Raw genomic sequence first — 19,242 nt, forward strand, 5'->3', positions numbered from 1 at the left:
ATTAAATATGTTCAAATTTGTGCAACAGTAGTTCATTTAAATCTGAAGATTTGAATGGGAAAACTTGTTAATATTTTAACTACAGTGATCTTTAGAAAAAGGAGCTGAGCAGATGCAGTAACTGACAGTTTGGGCTTTTTTTTCTTAAAATGTTTTTTTCAATAATTGAAAATATTTCTCTAAAGTTGTGGGTGAGGGGTGATTTTTTTAAAAAAGGATGGAAGGAATTCATGATGAGACAAGTAAGTCCTGCACAGTCCTGAGAGTGTAAAACATCTCCCTGCAGTAATAAGACTTATGGTTCAGATCTTGTAAAGCTATCTGCAAGTCGTCTTTTGTTTGGCTTGTCATTGCTGGCTTACTCCTTAAACATCAACACTGATATTTATTTCTGTATTCTGCAAATATGTTTGTGTTCTCTCTTTCTGTTTGTGTTCTGATTGTGAGAGAGAACATTTATTTGTAGATAGATCTTTAAGATAGCTTTTATTCTGTCTTCTTTCACATATACGTATTAATTCACTGATGAAATAATTTCAAAGGCATGAGCCTGAGGATGTTAAGTGTTTCCTAAAACTTGCTTAGAGATACTATTAATTTTTAAAGTTAAAGGTTACTGGAGGTAAACAGGTGTTTTGTATAATGCCAGATTCAAAAAGATCAAGTTCTTAAATGTTACAGGGTTTTTTATTTTTTCCAGAAATGCCCACCACAAAATCCACTAATCTTCAATTACTGTGGCAGTGTAATCACTGTTAGTGTCTCCATAATGTGGTGCTATTAAACGGCTCATATTTTTTTTTAACCTTTTCATTCGTTGCCTGGAGAGGCAATAGATAACCCAGAAAACTGCCTTTTGAAGTTCTTACGGAATTCATTGACTTCCATGGGAAGAGATCAGTACTTCCTCATGCTACAGCATAAATTAAGTCTTTGAGGATTTTAGCTTGGTATAGTAACAAAGTATTGTGCAAAGAATGGTTTGGTTGGTTTGTGGGTGGGTTTTTTGGTGTTTTCTTTGTTTTTTGGTTTTTTTCTTTTTTTTACATTATGAAGGAACTTGGAAACTTGGAAAAAATCAAAATTATTTCATCTTTGATTAATTGTGTATGCCAGTTTTCCCGTGGCACAATTTAAAGACATTAGGAATTAGTGGCCCTTTTAAAGTCTTGGAATGCTTAGATGAAAGGGGAGATATGCTTACACATGGAGTCTTTACACTGCAAAAGAATACCTGTGTTATCTGTTAATGATTTTTGAAATCGTGATTCAGTTTAGTGTTAATAAAAGACAAAGTTTATCACATGTCTAGAAAACTGGTTTTACATGGAAAGAACTTGCATTCATTAGTCAATCGGATATTTTAAAATTTGAGGGTTTCATGTAAATTAAAAAGATGTGCTACATGGGCATGCAGACATCTAAATAGTCATAAATTTAATGAACTATTCTGTTAGAAACTTGGTTTTTTCTGATCATGTACAACTATTTCTATTTCTTTTTAACCACTTCACATTTGAAAATGTAATAAATATAGGAGACAGTTTGCTTAAATGGGATTCTTTGTAGCTTTGTCTTTTAGTCTAAAATGAGATTCACACAAGTCAAGAAATGTAGAGCTTTTTGGAGAATTTCAAAACAGAATGATAAAAGACCAGCTGCCATTCCCAAACTTGAATTATGGTTCTGTAGTAAATTAAATACTCTCAGAAAATCTTTTCAAGAGTGACAACTAATTAGTTTGATATTAAGTGTTTAAAACGAAACAGATGAAGAGCAAACCTTGCTTTTGCTGAACAGAGTGCAAGTGGAGTTGGTTGTTGCTTTGTGATACGCGCTGTAGACTGTCATTTTATTTCTACATCATGAAGGTCTTGACTGATAGTACTTCGTAAGATAATCGGTGGTGGAATTCAAGTACTTTAAATTGAGGGGAGCACCCAGGACAAAGTTATCCTTGAGGCAAAGGAGAGAACCCTAATATATAAGGTGTTTGATACAGAAATACCAAGGCCTTGGTTAACAGGTACAGTTGCAAAGTATTAAAATAATCCAAACTGTTCTTCATTTAGATGTTTTGTCAGCTGTTTATAAAGATACAAATTACATTCTTTATTTAATTTTAGTACTTTTCTTTAAAAACCAAAAGCAAAATTTCCAAACTATTTCTTACTCTGTCAGAAATGTAGGTATTTTGACTGTGTGAAGGACCCAAAAGATGAAACTGAGAAGCCTTGTTTTGAAAACTAAGTGGAATGAAACAGTAAAGAAAAATAAATAGTAATAGAAATAACAAATATTACAGTAACAATCTTAAAAACTTGAGGGAAGGAAAAACTATTCCTGACTGATTTACAAATAAAATAGTTACTTGCTTTCTAGCACAAGTTAGGTAGAATATACTGCCTTGGAGAAATCTTCCTGCATATCGCCTATAATGTTTTTGTAGCTTGCTGTGAAATTATGTTGATGAGAACAATTTTCTTAGAATAGAAATGACAATAAAAAGTTGTAGAAGTCGGTACATAAAAAAACCAGACATTAAACCCAAAAGTTTCTGACAAGCAGAGGGAAGTCAGACTTTGCATTAAAGCATACATCCTTCTCAGAAAAAAACAACTTAACCTACAGATAGACTTTAGGCAAGTAACATGTTCTTAAAGCTGAAAAGCTATGGTTTTTATGCCCTGTTCTCAGTCTGCTTTTGGTCTTCTAATCTGTGGTATAAAAATGAGAAGTATTGTGTTGTTGTTCACAAGAATTTCTTTGCTAATTTCTTTGTTCAGGGCAGCTCGTGCATTAAACTCTGGGAAGTCTTGCAAACATTGCAGTACTGCGTCTCACCCATCATTGATCAGATCTTTCTCTTCGAGACAGTTAGGAAGCAATCACAGCAATTAAAGAACATTGTAACACATCAGCGGTTGTCTTTCTAATTTTGTTATAGGTGAATGTAAGCTGAATGTAGAGAAGACTTCCAAATAAGCTGGACTGATGTGCACAGAGAAGGAATGAAGTATGGATGTGAAGGAACGTAGGCCTTATTGCTCCCTGACAAAGAGCAGACGGGACAAGGAACGGCGCTATACAAATTCTTCTGCAGAAAATGAGGAGTGCAGAGTGCCTACACAGAAGTCTTACAGCTCCAGTGAAACTTTGAAAGCTTTTGATCATGATTCCTCTAGGTTGCTGTATGGAAACCGGGTAAAAGACTTGGTCCACAGAGAAGCAGATGAGTATACCAGACAAGGTAGGCAAGATGTTTAATTGAGAGTATATAATTCATTAGTACCAAGTAACAAGGCATTCTTGCTGCAGGAAGAGTATGTTGTTATACCAGTTTCATCAGTTTTAGTAATACTCTACACACATAGGACACTTCACTTGTACCTCCCTACATGTTTCACAAAGATGGGAGATATTATGATGCACAGGGAAGTTAAGTAAATGGCCCATGTTGGACAGTGGGTCAGTGACAGCATTGCAGACTCAAGTGTGAAGTATTCAGGCCTTACAGTTTACAAACTAGACCCCCAGCATAAATTCAATTCAGATTGGCCAAAAGTTTGCCAGTCCAATATACCGAAAATGTAAATAGCTTCAAAGTGAGTAAAAATGAACAAACACAACTGTTCCAAGAAGGCCAAGCTCAATGAACATGTTTGGGGAAACGTATGTGTGGATGAGCATACAAATAATGTATTAGCTCAGGGCCTTTATCTTTTAGCTCACAAGGGCAGTAACAGAGCACTGTACAGTGGGTAAATTAGTTGATAATTAATGCATTTGGGTTTGTTGGGGGATTTTTTTAGTGGGTATCTATGCTATCTCACCAGATGTTAACAGGTTGCTAGAGCTCACTGTTGAATTTCTGACTCAGGACTGGAGAGACATGAGAGTTCTAAATATCCATGGAGATGTTCAAAACCAGACTGGATATGGTCCTGGGCAGCTTGCTGTAGCTGACCATACTTGAGCAGAGGGTTTGGACTAAATGAGATCAAGAGGTCCCATTGGACCTCAGTGATTCTGGGCAATTGCATTTGGCTCCAGTTAGGGTTAAGCACTTACGCATCACTTTTGGATACAAAACTGTAGTCTCTGGAATTGGCATTTTGGCGTTTCCACAACTAAACTACTTAATCTAAGGGCGGCGGGGGGGGGGAGGGTATTAAATGTGTGCAGTACTGTAGCCCAGCTTTCTAAAAGGATGAAGCAAAACCAAGAGCTGTGTGAACCTATGCGTCAGTCTTCTTTATAAAGCTATCTCCTCTTTTAAGAGGAAACAAGAACAGATTTAAGGGTAGAAAAAGAAAGCTTCTTCCTTGTGAGGAAGCCCTCAGTTTTAATTTTAGAAGTCTTTAAAAATCGTTTCCCCGTTGGTGTTTTTTCTTTGTTCAAGTAGAATAACTTTACATTAGAATTCGAGCTGGGCCAGATGGTGTTGACTTTTCTGCCTACAAATGTTTGTGAGGGAAACAAAAATATTTCTCTTAGGCTCATGTGACTGAGGCTTGCTGCTACTGTAGTCTGTCTGCTTTTTGCTGTGTAATTTTAGTTTCTGTGATGTGTTGAAACTTCAGGTCATCACTACTTTCTAGTTTTAAAGTCATTAGTCGCCTTGATCTCATTACTTTAATGAGGTAAAATCAAGAGGAAGTTTTCTAAGACCTGTACTATAGATACTTTCTTAATACTAGTGACAAAATTATATCAAAATAGGCACCATTTATTTAATGACTTAATAAACTGTTGCCTGAATAGAGTACTATTCTTTTTAAATAGCAGTAACAAAATGGAAAAAGTTATGTAGTCTGGCATGTCAGACATGATGGTGGACTGGGACTTGGGGGTTTTTTCCTCTTCATTTTCTTCAGCAAAGCACATAATATTTAACTAATACTTATTGCCCAATATGCAATAAATTATGTATCTATAGGCCTAAAATGGCAGTCTGGGATGTGTAGTGTCATCTTCACCTCTCAGTGGTCTCAGCACTGTCATCTGTGCCTGTTTGATTTTCCTCATTGTCCTTTCAATTCTTTTTGTACGGCTTATTGGCTTCCTCTAATGTGTGCTGGTTTAGCACCTTTGGGAACTACCTGCAGGTTTGATAGGGTCAGGTCATAAAGGGCTTGTTTTGCTGGCTTAGACAGTGTGTTCCTTTGATTCATCTTTGAGAGAATTTACTGCTGCTGGCATTGGAAGCGTTTTGTGGAAAAGCTGTTCAAGGTCATTCCAAAGTTTTTTTAAATAATATATAAAACAGGCTTCCCAGTATTTATTTTTTTTCCTCTCTGTCTAGAAACAGAGTGTAGATATGTGGCTTTGTTGACAGTCTAATTACATTCTAGCCTGCTAAAACAACAGAAAATAAATCTATAAGCAAAGAAGTCAAGTTTTATTAAAAACCTTTAATTGGAAATTAATTTTTTAAATTCATCATGACCAGTGTTTCTTTTTTTTTTTTCCCAGACTGTGTTAAATAACAATATCATATTTCCAGTGTCTGCTGGAAAGCTACGGGAGCAGTTACATAAGTTTCTCAAGTCTCTCAAATGTGGCACAATTTAAAAACGTCAGTGTGTTTTTACGGCTGATATTTTGGGGTAAAGCCTTACAAGCTTTCTGCTAATGGATCAGAACTTTCCCACCTCTTCTTCCTGAGTTGTCTCAATACACATCTTTGTGCTTCCTGCTTCTCAAAATGCCATGGTAGCAATTCAGAAAGAGATGCTGCTGTAGGAAATAGGTGTGCCCAGTTCAGTAGTAGCTTTATCCCAGGAGATCTTTACTTGTGGAGAGGAAGTTCACCAGTTGTCAGTTCCAGTCACAGAATCTTTTTCCTTGTCTGTTGAATTTCTGTTGCTTGAGATTAATTGCATAAATAGAAATAAGAGCCTAAGAATGCATATGTTTGTCATTGTAATTCTAAAAGCAGCATTTAAAACATATAGTAAAATGTTTTAATATGGAATTGGTATATATAACTGGGATTATCGTATTAATTTTGAAACCCAGTTGACAAGACTGGAAGAGCAGGTATGCTTATTTATGAAATTGTAACTTCATCGAGGCAACATGCTTTCAGTTAACATCAACGAGAGGAAAGACCTGCTGTGGTCTCCTTCCCTTCTTCTCAAGCCCCTTCATCTTTTGGAAGACTGGTTTTCTTTTTAAACTCTTTACACAAGGATTTTTTAGCCTACTATTTTTAGAACTTATAATTATTAGTTATTTATTTTCGCTTTGTTGTTAATCCACACATAAGATTCAAAACAATTGGTAAGCCTGTGAATAATTAAACTCAGCACCTACCCATGTAAATTAAGACCATTAGCTTTTTAGCTTTAAAAGTATTTTTAAGCTAGATACTCAATTTTATATTGCATGTTTGAGAAGATACCTAATCTCATTCTTGACAACAGATGAAGCACCATGAAAGACTATTTCCTTTCCAAGGTGTCATGATATGACTGCTCTTTATGTGTTAGAGAGGAAGATGATACCTATTTTCATATGGTTCGAAATATCCAGCTATAATGAACAGCCTGATTTAAATGTACAACTTCTCTAAGTGAATTCAGCAACGTAAACACTTGTATTTTGGAATATGCCCAAATATCTTGCTGAATTCAGGATTAAAGAAGGCTTTATAAAGTTGAATTTCTCTGTTGTACAGAGAGGAATTCCTGTGTTTACAAAATTAAACTGCTGTGTGAAGTGATACAATGTACATAGGAGACTTCTATGCAAAAATATCTGAAAGTGTGACATGACTATGGAGTGGGAGGGAAGGATTGTACAAATACAGAAAGTAAGTAGTATTTTTAAAATTACATTTGGAAAAAATAATAGGAAGTAATAATATAACAATATGAAAATAATTTGAAGGAGGCCATGAATCAAACCTGGGCTCAGAAGAACTGAAAAACTTTTTATACAGGTGCATTAATCATGGAATCATAGAATAAGTTAGTAAAAAATTAATCTAGTAAAAAAAATACAGGTATGCAAAAACTGTTTTATTTACCATCAGATACCTGTTAAAGGGAAGAGAGGAATATGCTATATCTCTTAAGGAATCATTGTTCCATTTCAAAGAATTTTGTTGTTGGACACAACAGCAGGACAGTATAGGGATCAGTATAGGGATCCTGGAGAGTGATCCACATATCGTATCAATGAGTTTGCGCACAGGAATGGGAGGCTGACCCTCCTGAGCATGTGTGGCAAGAAGCACGTCAGGTTTGCACATATTCGTATTTTCATACAAAATAATCACAGCACTGTTTGTGAACTGTGTGAATTGAAAAGCTGAGCTGCGGGACACTTTTTGCTAATACAAGACCCAATGAGGTAGTGCAGGTTTTGTTAAACTTTTGCGTTTTGAAAGCTTGAGTCAGCTGTGGGTTAGCCTGCAGGTAAAGTTATTTGGTCATTCTTAGCTGGCAGTGAGAATGAGTTTACAGTGTTTAAAAATCAGAACAATTCATTGTCAGCCAAGCCTCAACATCAATGTATTTTCATGCTTCCCCTTTCAGTTTTGCAGGAGACAGTTCTTGTATGCATTGTAAAGGTTTTGCACCTTTACTCTTCTGGAATACTTAAATGCCTACAGTAGATTAAATGCACTAATAACGCCTTGGAGCTACAAAAAGAGGAGCTGAACTTACCAAACAAGCAAAGAAAAAGAATTTCTGTCCTTCGCAATATCCTGGGTCACTGATACTAGGTTGTTGAAAAGCTAAGCTGTGTACAGTACGTTACACTCTGCAGCTGTATCATAGCTATTGTTCCGCTGCCACTCCCATGACAATTAGATTTAGGTGCTAGAAGAATCTCGCTGTTCAGCGAAAGAGGGACCTGAAACACTGATATATATGCTTCGACAATTTTATTTTATTATTCAAGTTATCGAACACTGTCAGGAATACATTTTTAAGACTTCAGAAACCTGAAACATTAATTGCAACTTCTATCCTAATGTAATATGACTCCAAAGTCTATTGTTTTTATATACTAGCTGCTCAAAATTAGTTATTTGGATAGCAAAATGATTAATCTTTTAGTCACCGTAAATGTCAGCTGTTGGATTAAAGGATTTAAATGGTCATGCTTTTAAACCTAAAGCTTGAGTACTTGAAACTTACCTATCTGAAGCAGTGGAAGGATAGATATGTAAGACTATTTTTGACCTTCCCCTGTGTATGCCTTATTGATGAGCTGATTTTGACTATTGAGTAGGCAAGTGATTCTCAATGGAACTGAATCAGCCTGCTTTGCAGATTGCTTACAAGAAGGTATGAAATGATATATGTGACTTTGTGATCTCCTGATGAGCAAATTAATCACCATTCAGTGGCATGGCAAGCGCTGTCTTTCAAAATCTGAGGCAGATACTAGAATTAGTGTTTTATGTTCCTGGCTGCAGTGCAAGATGTGTCTTGATAGTCATCATGACAGATACTTTTTTGTTTATGTGAAAACATGGCCACCTGCAGTATCTGCCCGATTTGAGTGGGTAACTTCTATAAGCAGCATATGGTGCCAGGATGTTCTGGATAATTTTGTGGCCTTGAGCTAAGCGCATAACCTTTTGCCAGAGGTGGCTTTTTTCCCTCTATAGTACAGGAATAATAACACTTACCCACCTCACAGGCGTGTTGGGAAGATTAATTAGTTTATGTTTGCAAAATGCTTTGAAGATGAAAAGCGCTCTAAGTGCTAAGTAATATTATCATCTTTCATTGCTATACTAGTTACTTCTTAAAGCAACAATAAGAAGTTAATTGGTTTTCAGGTTGCAGGTGATAAGGATCTGTTGACTTTTAAAGTTATGCTATTAGCTACAGAGTGGTACTAAGAAAAACATTTCACTTTTATTTGATTAGGAGTATATTTAGCTCATGTTCAGTGATACAAACACTTGCTCTAAGGTATTCATCTAGTTGAAATTGGCCCCTTGTGGGTCATGGTACGTAGATGAGCTACAGACCTGGAGACAAAGGGCAATTGTGATTCTCCAGGGAAAAATGAACCTTGGTTATTGGCAGCAGACTGCTTGATCAAGCATTTCCACAGAGCCTTGGTCCACGGAGTAAAAACCTTGTCTTTGACTATTCCAGTTGCAAAATAAGAGAATTAAGTTCTTGATCATAACGATTAAGGATTTATAAGGTGAGCAAGGGGCCTTCACAAGGACTTTCAGCCTCTTGGAAAGGAAGAGAAGTAGAGGGTGTGTAATTGCTCTTACATCTTTTCATAGCTCATATACTGAGATGTATGTGCTGCTCCTGTTCATAATAAAAACTGAAGTGAGGACTGGGGAGATAAATGGATCACATGCATGACTATGAAAGATGACTTCAGCATGTTAACGTCTGTAGAGAGAATAAAGCTAGAAAAGGGTGTGGTAAGAGATGGGGTGAGGGAAGGAATGAAGGAGGCTGAAGAGTCCCATCCACTGATTTAGTGCTTAGGGCTGAGAGTCAGGGCTGTAGGCAAAGGTGTGAGTGATTGCTTACTCCATCACTGGCAAATAAATGTGGAAAGCAAAGCAGAGATGTAAAATAAGAATAATTCCTCAGAAAGTTCCTTGATACTTTCTGAAATTAGTTTGCAAAATGTCACAACTTAGTGGCTTGAGAGCCAGTATTAGGCATTATTGAGCTTATTAAAGCCAAAAGAGGAAATGGCAGAGTCATGGGAATGTGTTTACTTCAAGTTTTGTGTTTCTACTTTTTTGCTTTGCAGTGCCATAAATATGTCTGAGTCATAAATCCTGTCTTGTCTTCAGCATAATGGACGAGGGGAGACCTCATCACTCTCTACAACTACCTGAAAGGGGGTAGTGGTGAGGTGGGTGTTGGTCTCTTCTCCCAAGTAACTAGTGATAGAATGAGAGGAAACGGCCTCAAGTTGCACTGGGGAAGTTTAGATTGGATATTAGGAAAAATTTCTTTACTGAATGGTCAAACGTTGGAACAGGCTGCCCAGGGAGGTGGTGGAGTGTCGTGAATGGATAATTGAGGTTGCTTAAGCACCGCCAAAGATCAGAAAGCGAATGATTTTAATAGAGATTTGTAAAAAGTGTGACTTAACAGAATTCGATGGCAAGGTTCACTCTATTACTTATTCAACATGGAAAAGATATACAGAGAGAAACTAAATTACAATTAAATTGGAATGATTTACTTATGTATCAAATTGAGTTAATGTGTATGTATGTTGAGGAGAGAAAGTTGGGGAGACCCTCCCATTGAGTCATGAAGTTCAGAGCGGACCAAAATCCAGCCCTAGTGCCAGACTTGGTCAACCGTTTATATCTAAAGATTGGGACAAGGGAAAGAAAATGAAGGATACCCTCCTGTTGAGTCGCGAGGTTCAGAGTGGACCTCTTTGGTTTCTAAACTCCTTCTCAGAGACGAGTCTAGGTGCAGCTGAATCCACTCCTAGTCCCAGACTTGGTCAATGGTTTATGACTAAAGGGATAGAGTATCAAGGGTTTTGGTGTAGTGATATATGTTGTGCTTCGTATAACTTTTAGGACAGCAGCAATCTAATACAAAATGACAGTGATCAAATTCACTAATGATGTTGAGATAAATCACAGTATCAAGTAATATAAAACTTAGTAGCATAATCAACTTAAACTTACTAAAATTCCTTAATCACACACACATACAGGCATAGAGATAGCGACACATAAAGAGATATGAAGAAAAAGAGATAGATGTGTACAAAGGTACCTATTAAATATCCCCCTCAAATTCGGTCAAATACTCACATCAAATGCTTTGCATTGCTTAACGGGTGCACAGTCAAGCCTCTGAGTTGATCGTGAACTTGAGGGTTCATGGGCTCTGAGAGGTGTCCCACTCGGAAGGAGGTGCTGGTTGCAGGCCACTGTGGTCCAGGAGAGCTCAAAGGGTCTCACTTGGGACCACTGTTCATAGGACTGGGAGATGATTGACTTTAGGCATCAGTGAGTTTCCATAGTCCAGGCAGGTGGTTTCTCAAGTTTTAGCAGTAAGGCTGCTAGGGCTGTCTGGAGATAATTATTAGTTCTGTTCTTGTTCTGTACCTTGTTTAGGCGATCGGTTCCTGATATGCTCAGTGCCATTCTCCTCCTTGCTTATACAACAGTGCTTGGTATGGTTGAGGGGCTCTCAACCACCAAACCCTTTGTTCAGAGGCCAAGGCTTGTCAGGCAACTTAAAGTGTCCCAGGTACAAGGCAAAGTGTGTGTGTGTGGCGGGGGGGAGTCACTGTCAGTCACAGGCTGCCCAGAGAGGTGGTGGAGTCACCATCACTAGAAGTGTTCAAAAAACATGTAGACGTGGCATTTCAGGACATGGTTTAGTGGGCATGGTGGTGTTACATTGATGGTTGGACTTCATCATCTTAAAGGTCTTTTCTAACCTTAATGATTCTGTAATTCTGTGATTTTGCTAGAAAATCTAAATTAAGACAATTCTACACTACATTTATCATGAGCCTTTACAGAATGGAAACATTTTTTGGGGGAGTGATGGAAAGTGTGAGTGAGAGAGAGTAAAAGAGGTTTTCATTTCTGCAGAAATCCTTGGATCTCTATTCTCATTGGTTTCTTGCACTTGCCTACAGCGATGGTCTGAGTGCCTTGTTCTGTCCATGCATTGTAGAGCTGATTCCCATGTATGTGGGATACTCATTTATGAAATCCTACAAATAGAAATGTATGGGGTTCTCCGAATAGGTATGTAGGGTTTTTTCTTTCTACAAGTTCAGAGCCTGTTGAACTAATCAAGTTTCCTACCATACTGTGAGACATATCCTTCTGTGGGTCTATCCGCTCACTTCTGGTGGCAGACATACCTTTCCCTCGTGGAAGGGCAGAAATAATAGTACAGTTTTCTCTCCTCCCCTTATGGAGGAATAACAGTGAGCCTCAGCTCTATTTTGTGTGCTTCTCTTCATGCTGGCCTCCTTCCTCCTCACCTTTCTCCATTTCAAGCCGTATGTCATGTCATTAGCATCACACTGACCGTAATGGGGCAGTTCATATCTGTCAGGTCTGTGGTTGTAGGCTCTCTGCAGACTGGATATCCATCATCTCTACATTGCCTCCCCTTGGGTCATATTTTCTTCACATCTATCAAATTTAGGCTTTATTTGTATTTTGTAATAAATGGATGCTGAGATGTTGATGATTTGGTCCTAGGATCCGAAGATTAAGACAGAGACCTAAAATGTCCATGCTGTCATTCTGATCATGATCAAGACTTTGTGTTCCTTGCTACATATTTGGTAGCAAAGTCTTATTTCTCTTTTAAATCCACAGAATCTTTTTTTTTCTTTTTTGCAGCCCATGATCCAGACAGCTGTGTTAGTTTCTCTTAATTTAGTTTGTATATTATGTAATCAGTCATAAAACCAGATTTTTATATAAAATTGCCGAATTTGGAACCACAATGTTTAAATTATTAATTCATTTGCTGGAACATGATTGCTGATGCTATAGCTTGAAGCTTTGAATTGTACAGTTGTGAAATTATCTTCAGCTGACTTTAATCTTACTCTGCGGTAACTTCAGAAGGGCTTGATGAACAGTCCTTTATCTTTATACTGCATTAAGAAGTGCTTCTTATGTTCTAGTCTGTGGATTAGTACTGAGGATCCGCTGCCACCCTCAAGCCTAACAGGGAATAAAATTAGGAGTCTCCCATACTGCACAGAAGAGTCTGCATGTTTGAACCGTAATTTGGAAAACCCGTGGCAGGAAGAGACTGTGTTTCATTCGCATTGATTCTGCTCCATTTCTTAAAATAAAAACTTTCCCAGGCTAGTTTTTCAATCAATGTCTCCTTGTGATTCTTTAGTTTAATGCTAGTAAAATTACATAGCTGATTTAAATATCAGGTTTGAAATACTGTATATCCCATAAAACAGTAAGGGGAGGGGGGTTATTTTGTAGAATTGACTTGGGTTTTGAGTCCTATGTAAAGCTCTTCTACCAAGAGTGGCATAGTAAGTGCAGTTCAGAGAACTCATAGTATCTGGCACTAACTCTTTCAGAAGTCACTGAGACCAGGACTTGGCTCCCCATATGCTTTTGAAAGCCCACAAGGAATGGGCGAACTGTGTAGTTAATGTTTGCTCAGAACGAGCACTTGAAATTTATGTGCTAAGATTTAATATAATTGAATGCTGTTTGTTATTATGTAGTTTACTGGGTACACTGGAGAAGCAACTGTCTTTCCTACAATCTCAGAGCTCCACTCAAAATCAGATAATGACAAGAAAAGGAGGTTAAGATGGAAAAGTGAATAGAGCGGAAAGGTCAAGAAAGAGAGATTAAGAGGTGACAAGGAAGGAGCTTGTGATGAGTGAAGAGAAAAACATAGGAATTAAAAACAGGAGGAAAATGTGATACAGTGGATTAGGATGGTTTAAATTTCACAGATAATTTTCACAAAAACAAAAGAGAAAATCAGACTGAAGTAATAACAACAAAATACTATGCCAAATCAGAAAGAAAAAATGTTAACATAGGCAAAGCTCACCACTTGTCAGTCTTCACTGTGATTTCTTACATCCCAGCAAACAGAACTCTGCAAGTATAGCTTTGAAAACTCCTGTTTAGTAAATACATTGTGAAGTTTGTGTAACAGAATGGATGGTATCACATCTATTACCCATTCTGTCTTTTGTATAATAGAATTTACCCACCTAACATTCTGACTTCTGGAGACAGCATTTGTACATTTCTTATCACAGTTTTATAGAGCACTTAGGGACTCTGTTTTGCTATTTTCTTTTTAAAAATCTTTGACCTTTCATTTCCAGCAAGTTTTTTGTCCTACTGTACATTACTTCCAATTCTGTGTCCTTCCTCTCAAGACCTTACAAAGGGAGCACCTTTCTAATTGTGACACACGGTATTTGCCCCAGTAAATGGAAAAAAAAAAAATAGTTTATTTACAAAGAAGTTACATATTTTTCCTTAAGAAGCCAGCTAGAATTGACACTTGAAAGTAGATGATGTTTAAGATCCCATAGGATTGTGTGGAATTCTTGCTAAACCAGTCCAGCTCTGCTTTGATCATCTAAGAGGATGACATCTAGCCCATGTTCTCAGTGGTCCTGTAGTGACTAGCTAGTGCCCTGAGAATAGAAGGGACAGTTTTGCTGCCTGTGGTTATATAGAAAGCAGCTCCCTTCTTTGACTAGCACATAATAGAACTCTCTATTTTTCAGGAATTAGTAAAGTGAACAGGCCAGTCAATTTGCAGTTAACAGAGCTATTCCTTCATAGTTGTCATGTGTATGAGTTAGGAAGGCAAGGTACTGTTGAATCAGGTCAGTAGTCTTGAGCCCCTGATTGTACAGAAATGATGAAGCATTTCAAAGATGTGGTGCAGCTGTGTGCTGGCTTCCTCCCTGCAGAAAGTGTTCCAGAGGTATTGAGAACAAGCTCCAGGTAAGGAGCTTCAAAGAGGAAAAACATGCCCACTGTATAGTGTCTAAACATGGATGCAAACAGAAATAAGTACTTTTCTGATATCAAAATAGCAAAAAACAGCATGGTCCTTGCAGTAACACCCTGACAGCAGTGCTGCTTATACAATAAGCTTATATGATAAGCATTGTATTATGAGGACATGTTTGTCTGCAGACAGAAAATAAAAACCTGAGAAAAATATTTTTCCTCATTTGCTTCCTAAATAAGTGAGACTTATTTTAATTAAAAAACCCAACTAAATAATCAGAATTAAGTAGGGAATCAAGGAAATGTAAGGGAGAAAATTGGTTCACTTAAGGACCATGATCATAGTTTTGCATCTATATAGCTTTAGTTGTTTCACAATTTTTCCAAGTTTAGTATAAGTATTTCTGACATGTATTATCACAGAGAGATTACAGGGAAAATGGGCTTGATTGTTGAATGGCACAGAGGTGTTATAGGCAGACAGAAGAAGGCAAGATACAAAGGAAGACTAGACTAAGGGGACTGACAAGTAATGAAGGATGCAGAGACAGCAGACATGGCATGAAGTTTCATCAGAAAGATAAGCAAGAGCCAAACAAAACAGAATTTTGAGTATGGACTTGGATGGGTTTGGGACCTCTGCCTTTTTGGTGCTATGTCTGTCCTGTTATGACAAAACCGAAGTCAGCAAAGACTCTCAAAACTATAATTCCTCTGGTTTAAAAGGTAGGGCTGTGGGTGTATTTTTATGCTAACTAGGCAGATGCTTTGGAGGCTTTTCAGATTTTTTTTTTTTCCTTTCACTCTTTTCCAAAGTAGTCTATTGTTGCTAAAACCTGACTTGTCGACTTACCAGTGCTTAATGAATTACTAAGGATAGTGCTGATGTCTGGAGATGCTGACAAATTCTCTGTTGGATATATTTTGTTCATTCGTTCTGTTTGGTGTGTTTTTTTCCTTTTTTCATGGTTTTTAACACAATATCTCTGTGTAGATTTTTAGTATAGATCCAGCTTAGAGCAAGGACTGACAGCTAAAGAACCATGGGACCTTTTGTTTAGTAGTCCTCTTTAAAAACCCATTTCCACAGATAATGTTGCCAACTTGAAGCTTAAGTTATTATGGATGTCTTTGAGTAACTTCCCCAATTTAGGCCAGGGCAACATGTGCCACAAGTGCAGCAGGTTTCCATTTAATTCCAGCTGTTAACTTCTGACTTCTTAAAATAATACATAATTTCTGCATACATCAAACTTGCTTATATGCAGTCTTTGATTAAACTAAAAAACAAAATAAAAATTACATTTCTAGACAATATAACCTATGTGATTCCGGCAGGGAACTATATCTGCATACACACTATATTTAAAAAAATAATTATTATATATAAGAATTATGTTGGTATACTTCTTTGTATGTGTTTGATGTAGTTAAGGAGGTACACCGATCGTATGTGGATCATTGTTTACACAGAAAGGGGTTGCAACATAACAGGTCGATGTGTATAGTTACTGTTGGGAAATGCTGTGTTTTTAACAGTGATTGCTGCACAAGCTCCTGCAAGTTTTTATAGAGTTATTACATTAATTTTGTTCTTATCTGCACAAATGGAGGGTGTCAGCATTCCTTACACTACCTCACAAATTGATATTCCTAGCCAAGAGAAATGCTGTATCTAATGGTAGAATGTTAGTAAGCAGCATTATTGTCAGTTTTTAAAACATAACTTCATGATACATTCATCCCAAATAGTCCAAAACCTCCAAAGGTGTCTCCAGAACAAGTCTTCCTGAAACGTGTCTAACTTTTTTTTTTGTTTTACACTTCATACTTTTTTAAAGGAAAGGAAAAAAAACCACAAAGCATTATGCTTATCTGTTTGTTCTGTATCTACATTTTCTTCTCAGGAATTAGTTCATTACAATCGCCAAGTTGTTTTTAAGTCTTTATGAACTGTTGAGGCACTTAATGTCGGTGGGAGAAATTGCAAATGTGTGTATAGTGTAAGAAACAGATTATTAAATCCCTCACATTGAAGTAATTCTGGAAAGGTTAATTAGAAACTCTTAAGAACACAAGATTGAGAACATCCTCTCTTCATAATCTTTTTTCCACTGGGCTTCTACAACCTCCTTCTCAATTTTTATTTTTATTTTGTAGTATTGTTCATTATCAGGTAAAAGCCCCAACTATTCTGCTGCCCACTAGGTCTGTGTTGCAGCCATGTTCAACTTCCCCTGGATCCTGGAAGACTTCCTGTTTTCATTGTTCAGGAATTTTAAGATGATGTAAAATTTTTGCATCAAGTATGTCTGATTTCCTTTGGGATACCAATTCTTATGGAAATACATATTTTTCCATGTCAACTCTTTGGTCTGGGTTTTGTGGTTTTTTTAATTTGTGTAGGCAAATTACATGGAGTACAATCCTCTTAGTAAAGCTCTTAGGAAAGCTTTAATTCAGAAGATGATTTAGCCTGGTGTTTCTAAAGCTGCTACAACGTTTCTGGGCTATGCTGTAAAACTTCTCAGTGTAGAGAAAAGCTCTAATATATTGAATGAGCAATATACAAACCTGCCCCCCTTTTCTGTTTTGGTCCTGTGGCATGCCGTTTTTGTTTTCTTACCATTTGTAAGAGGAGGAAAAAAAGAAGAAAATATTTTACATGGAGGTAAGCTGTTGTAAACTTCAAGTAAAAAATAAAAACCATTAATAGATGGTAGGTGGTATGTGGTGCCTGAGACCAAATCTCCTTGAAAGTGCTCATGGAGGATGTTGTTACATAATGCCTCAAGTAGTTTCTCTTAAAAACAGTAGTTGCTTAAGCAGAAAAAAAGGGGGGCAGGGGGAGGGAGTAGTCTCTTCAAATTGAAGTTACTGCACAGATATCTCCCTGGGTGATTGGAGTGCAAAGAGGCCCTTCTTGCAGTGGGGGGAGCATGGGGCTGTGTGATGCAGGCTGACTGAGGAGCTGCAGGTCGGGATGCTTGCCTGCTGCAGCTGGTTTGTGGCTCAAGAAGCAGCATCTCTGTCTGTCCATGTCCTTCCTTGTCTCCAGATCTCAGCACTGTGAGGTCACGGTGACCATAGGCATAACACCTGGTAGTGTTGAAGTCAACAGCAGTTTTGTTACTTACTCGAGTAACCTTGTCTTTGGTCAAAAACACCTCTTTCCATTTTGCTTCCCCAAACCCTGTTCTTAGGACCAATAAGATGCTGCATGTACAACTGTGTATGCACCTTACCTGCTTCATGTGTGCGTAGGTCCGCCTGTATACATACACACATGCACGTGGGCTTCTCCTATATTTGGTTCTGATTGAGGCAACTGTCTGAAAATGTAGATTTAACTAATAATGTACCAAACGCATAAAACCCATGTTCTAGACTGTAAACCTTAGCAAATATTTATGAAAATGAAAAATAATAAGCATTTCAGACACTTCACTACTTTCAGCTCTGACTCTTTTTAGCACTTGGCCTGTTTGCTTCTCTGATTAGTTTCAAATCTCACAAAACCTGAAAATTCACGTGGCACGACAGCTTTAAAAAATGACAAGATACTATTAGTGTGCATGGTAATCCCCTGTTCTTACAGTCTTCACACTGTTCAGACATAGCCAGAGCTATGCTTACTCCTTTTATATTTACCTCCCCTGCTTGTATACTGTTCAAGTACTTATTCACAGTTGCATAATAAATAAAGTTTGATTTGTACCTAATTGTAGTAACTGATTTTCATTATTTATGAAAGTCATTGTTAGAATTCATTCATGGTTCTGACTACGAAAAAACTTATAGCGACAGCTTCATATGACCACAGCAATAAAAAAAAATAACTGGCTCACTTAAAACAAGTCAATGGCCAGGGCATTAACACTTAATATTTCAGGAATTATTTACACTTCTGTATTCACGCTTCTGCAATTCTATTACTTTCTGATTGATAGGATTGTGTTCTTGTTCTATTATCTTTAATTATCTTGCTAATGTATTTTTGTTAAATTTGGAGAAATTGGGGTGCCTGCCAGGTTCAAAAATTGAATGTGTGTTCTAATTTGTTCCCAGAGCTATGAAATAACTGTGGGCTAGGGTGGGAAAGCATTATGGGGATAGGCATGCAAATGAGCTTGCCAAGTGTCTATACATCACAAAATATCTTAAATGTATGGACATAAAAATAGGATGAACACACAGCCATTAAAAAGGCAGTCATTTTTGAGTGTCGCATAATTTAGATACTTTAAGTTATTGAAGTGTCACAAGTTTATTACATCTAATTTATTAATACAGTCATTTGGGATTCACTTATGTCTCTTGCTCTGCCCCAAAACAGAGGCTAAAAGTCTGTTTAAAATGCACAGACTCTGCTTCAGCAGTAAAAGCCTAAAATGCTTCTCAAAATAGAGACATGAAAAATAACAACTTTAGTCTAGTCCTTGCAGGTAACGGGTGGCCACGTTCCTGTTTGTTTATATTTGTGTATTAAAGTAGGTCAGAGAGATCCAATAAAGACCAAATGAGTTTGGTTCTCATTTAATTTTTCCATTGCCACATAGGTGACATCTGTACGAGGAAAATAGTCTGTTGCTTTGGCCTCTAACCAGGACCAAAAAAAAAAAAAAAAGATAATCCTAACAAATACGTTGTTACTGCTTTCAAGCTTTGAAAAAGAATAAAAAAAAAAAAAGTTTGTAATTTATTTTTAATCCGTTCATGTGCTGAATTGGCTTCTCTTAGTTTGCAGGTTCTGTTATATTTCTCACCTA

General features: G+C 37.2%; 1 protein-coding gene across 7 annotated transcripts in view; it reads left to right on the forward strand.

Moving 5' to 3' along the window:
• Positions 1-3,018: 3,018 nt before the first annotated feature.
• Positions 3,019-19,242, forward strand: part of TENM3 (teneurin transmembrane protein 3) — a gene marked incomplete at both ends in the record, with an annotated part of 320,770 nt that continues 304,546 nt past the window's right edge. For all 7 annotated transcript variants that reach the window (XM_081999411.1, XM_081999412.1, XM_081999413.1 and 4 more), the window contains one exon: positions 3,019-3,250. In XM_081999411.1, coding sequence (XP_081855537.1) covers positions 3,019-3,250 — 232 coding nt within the window. The remainder of the gene's footprint in view (positions 3,251-19,242) is intronic.

This window comes from Phaethon aethereus, assembly GCF_964289735.1.
Source record: "Phaethon aethereus genome assembly, chromosome: 4".
In the NCBI taxonomy this organism is placed as follows: domain Eukaryota; kingdom Metazoa; phylum Chordata; class Aves; order Phaethontiformes; family Phaethontidae; genus Phaethon; species Phaethon aethereus.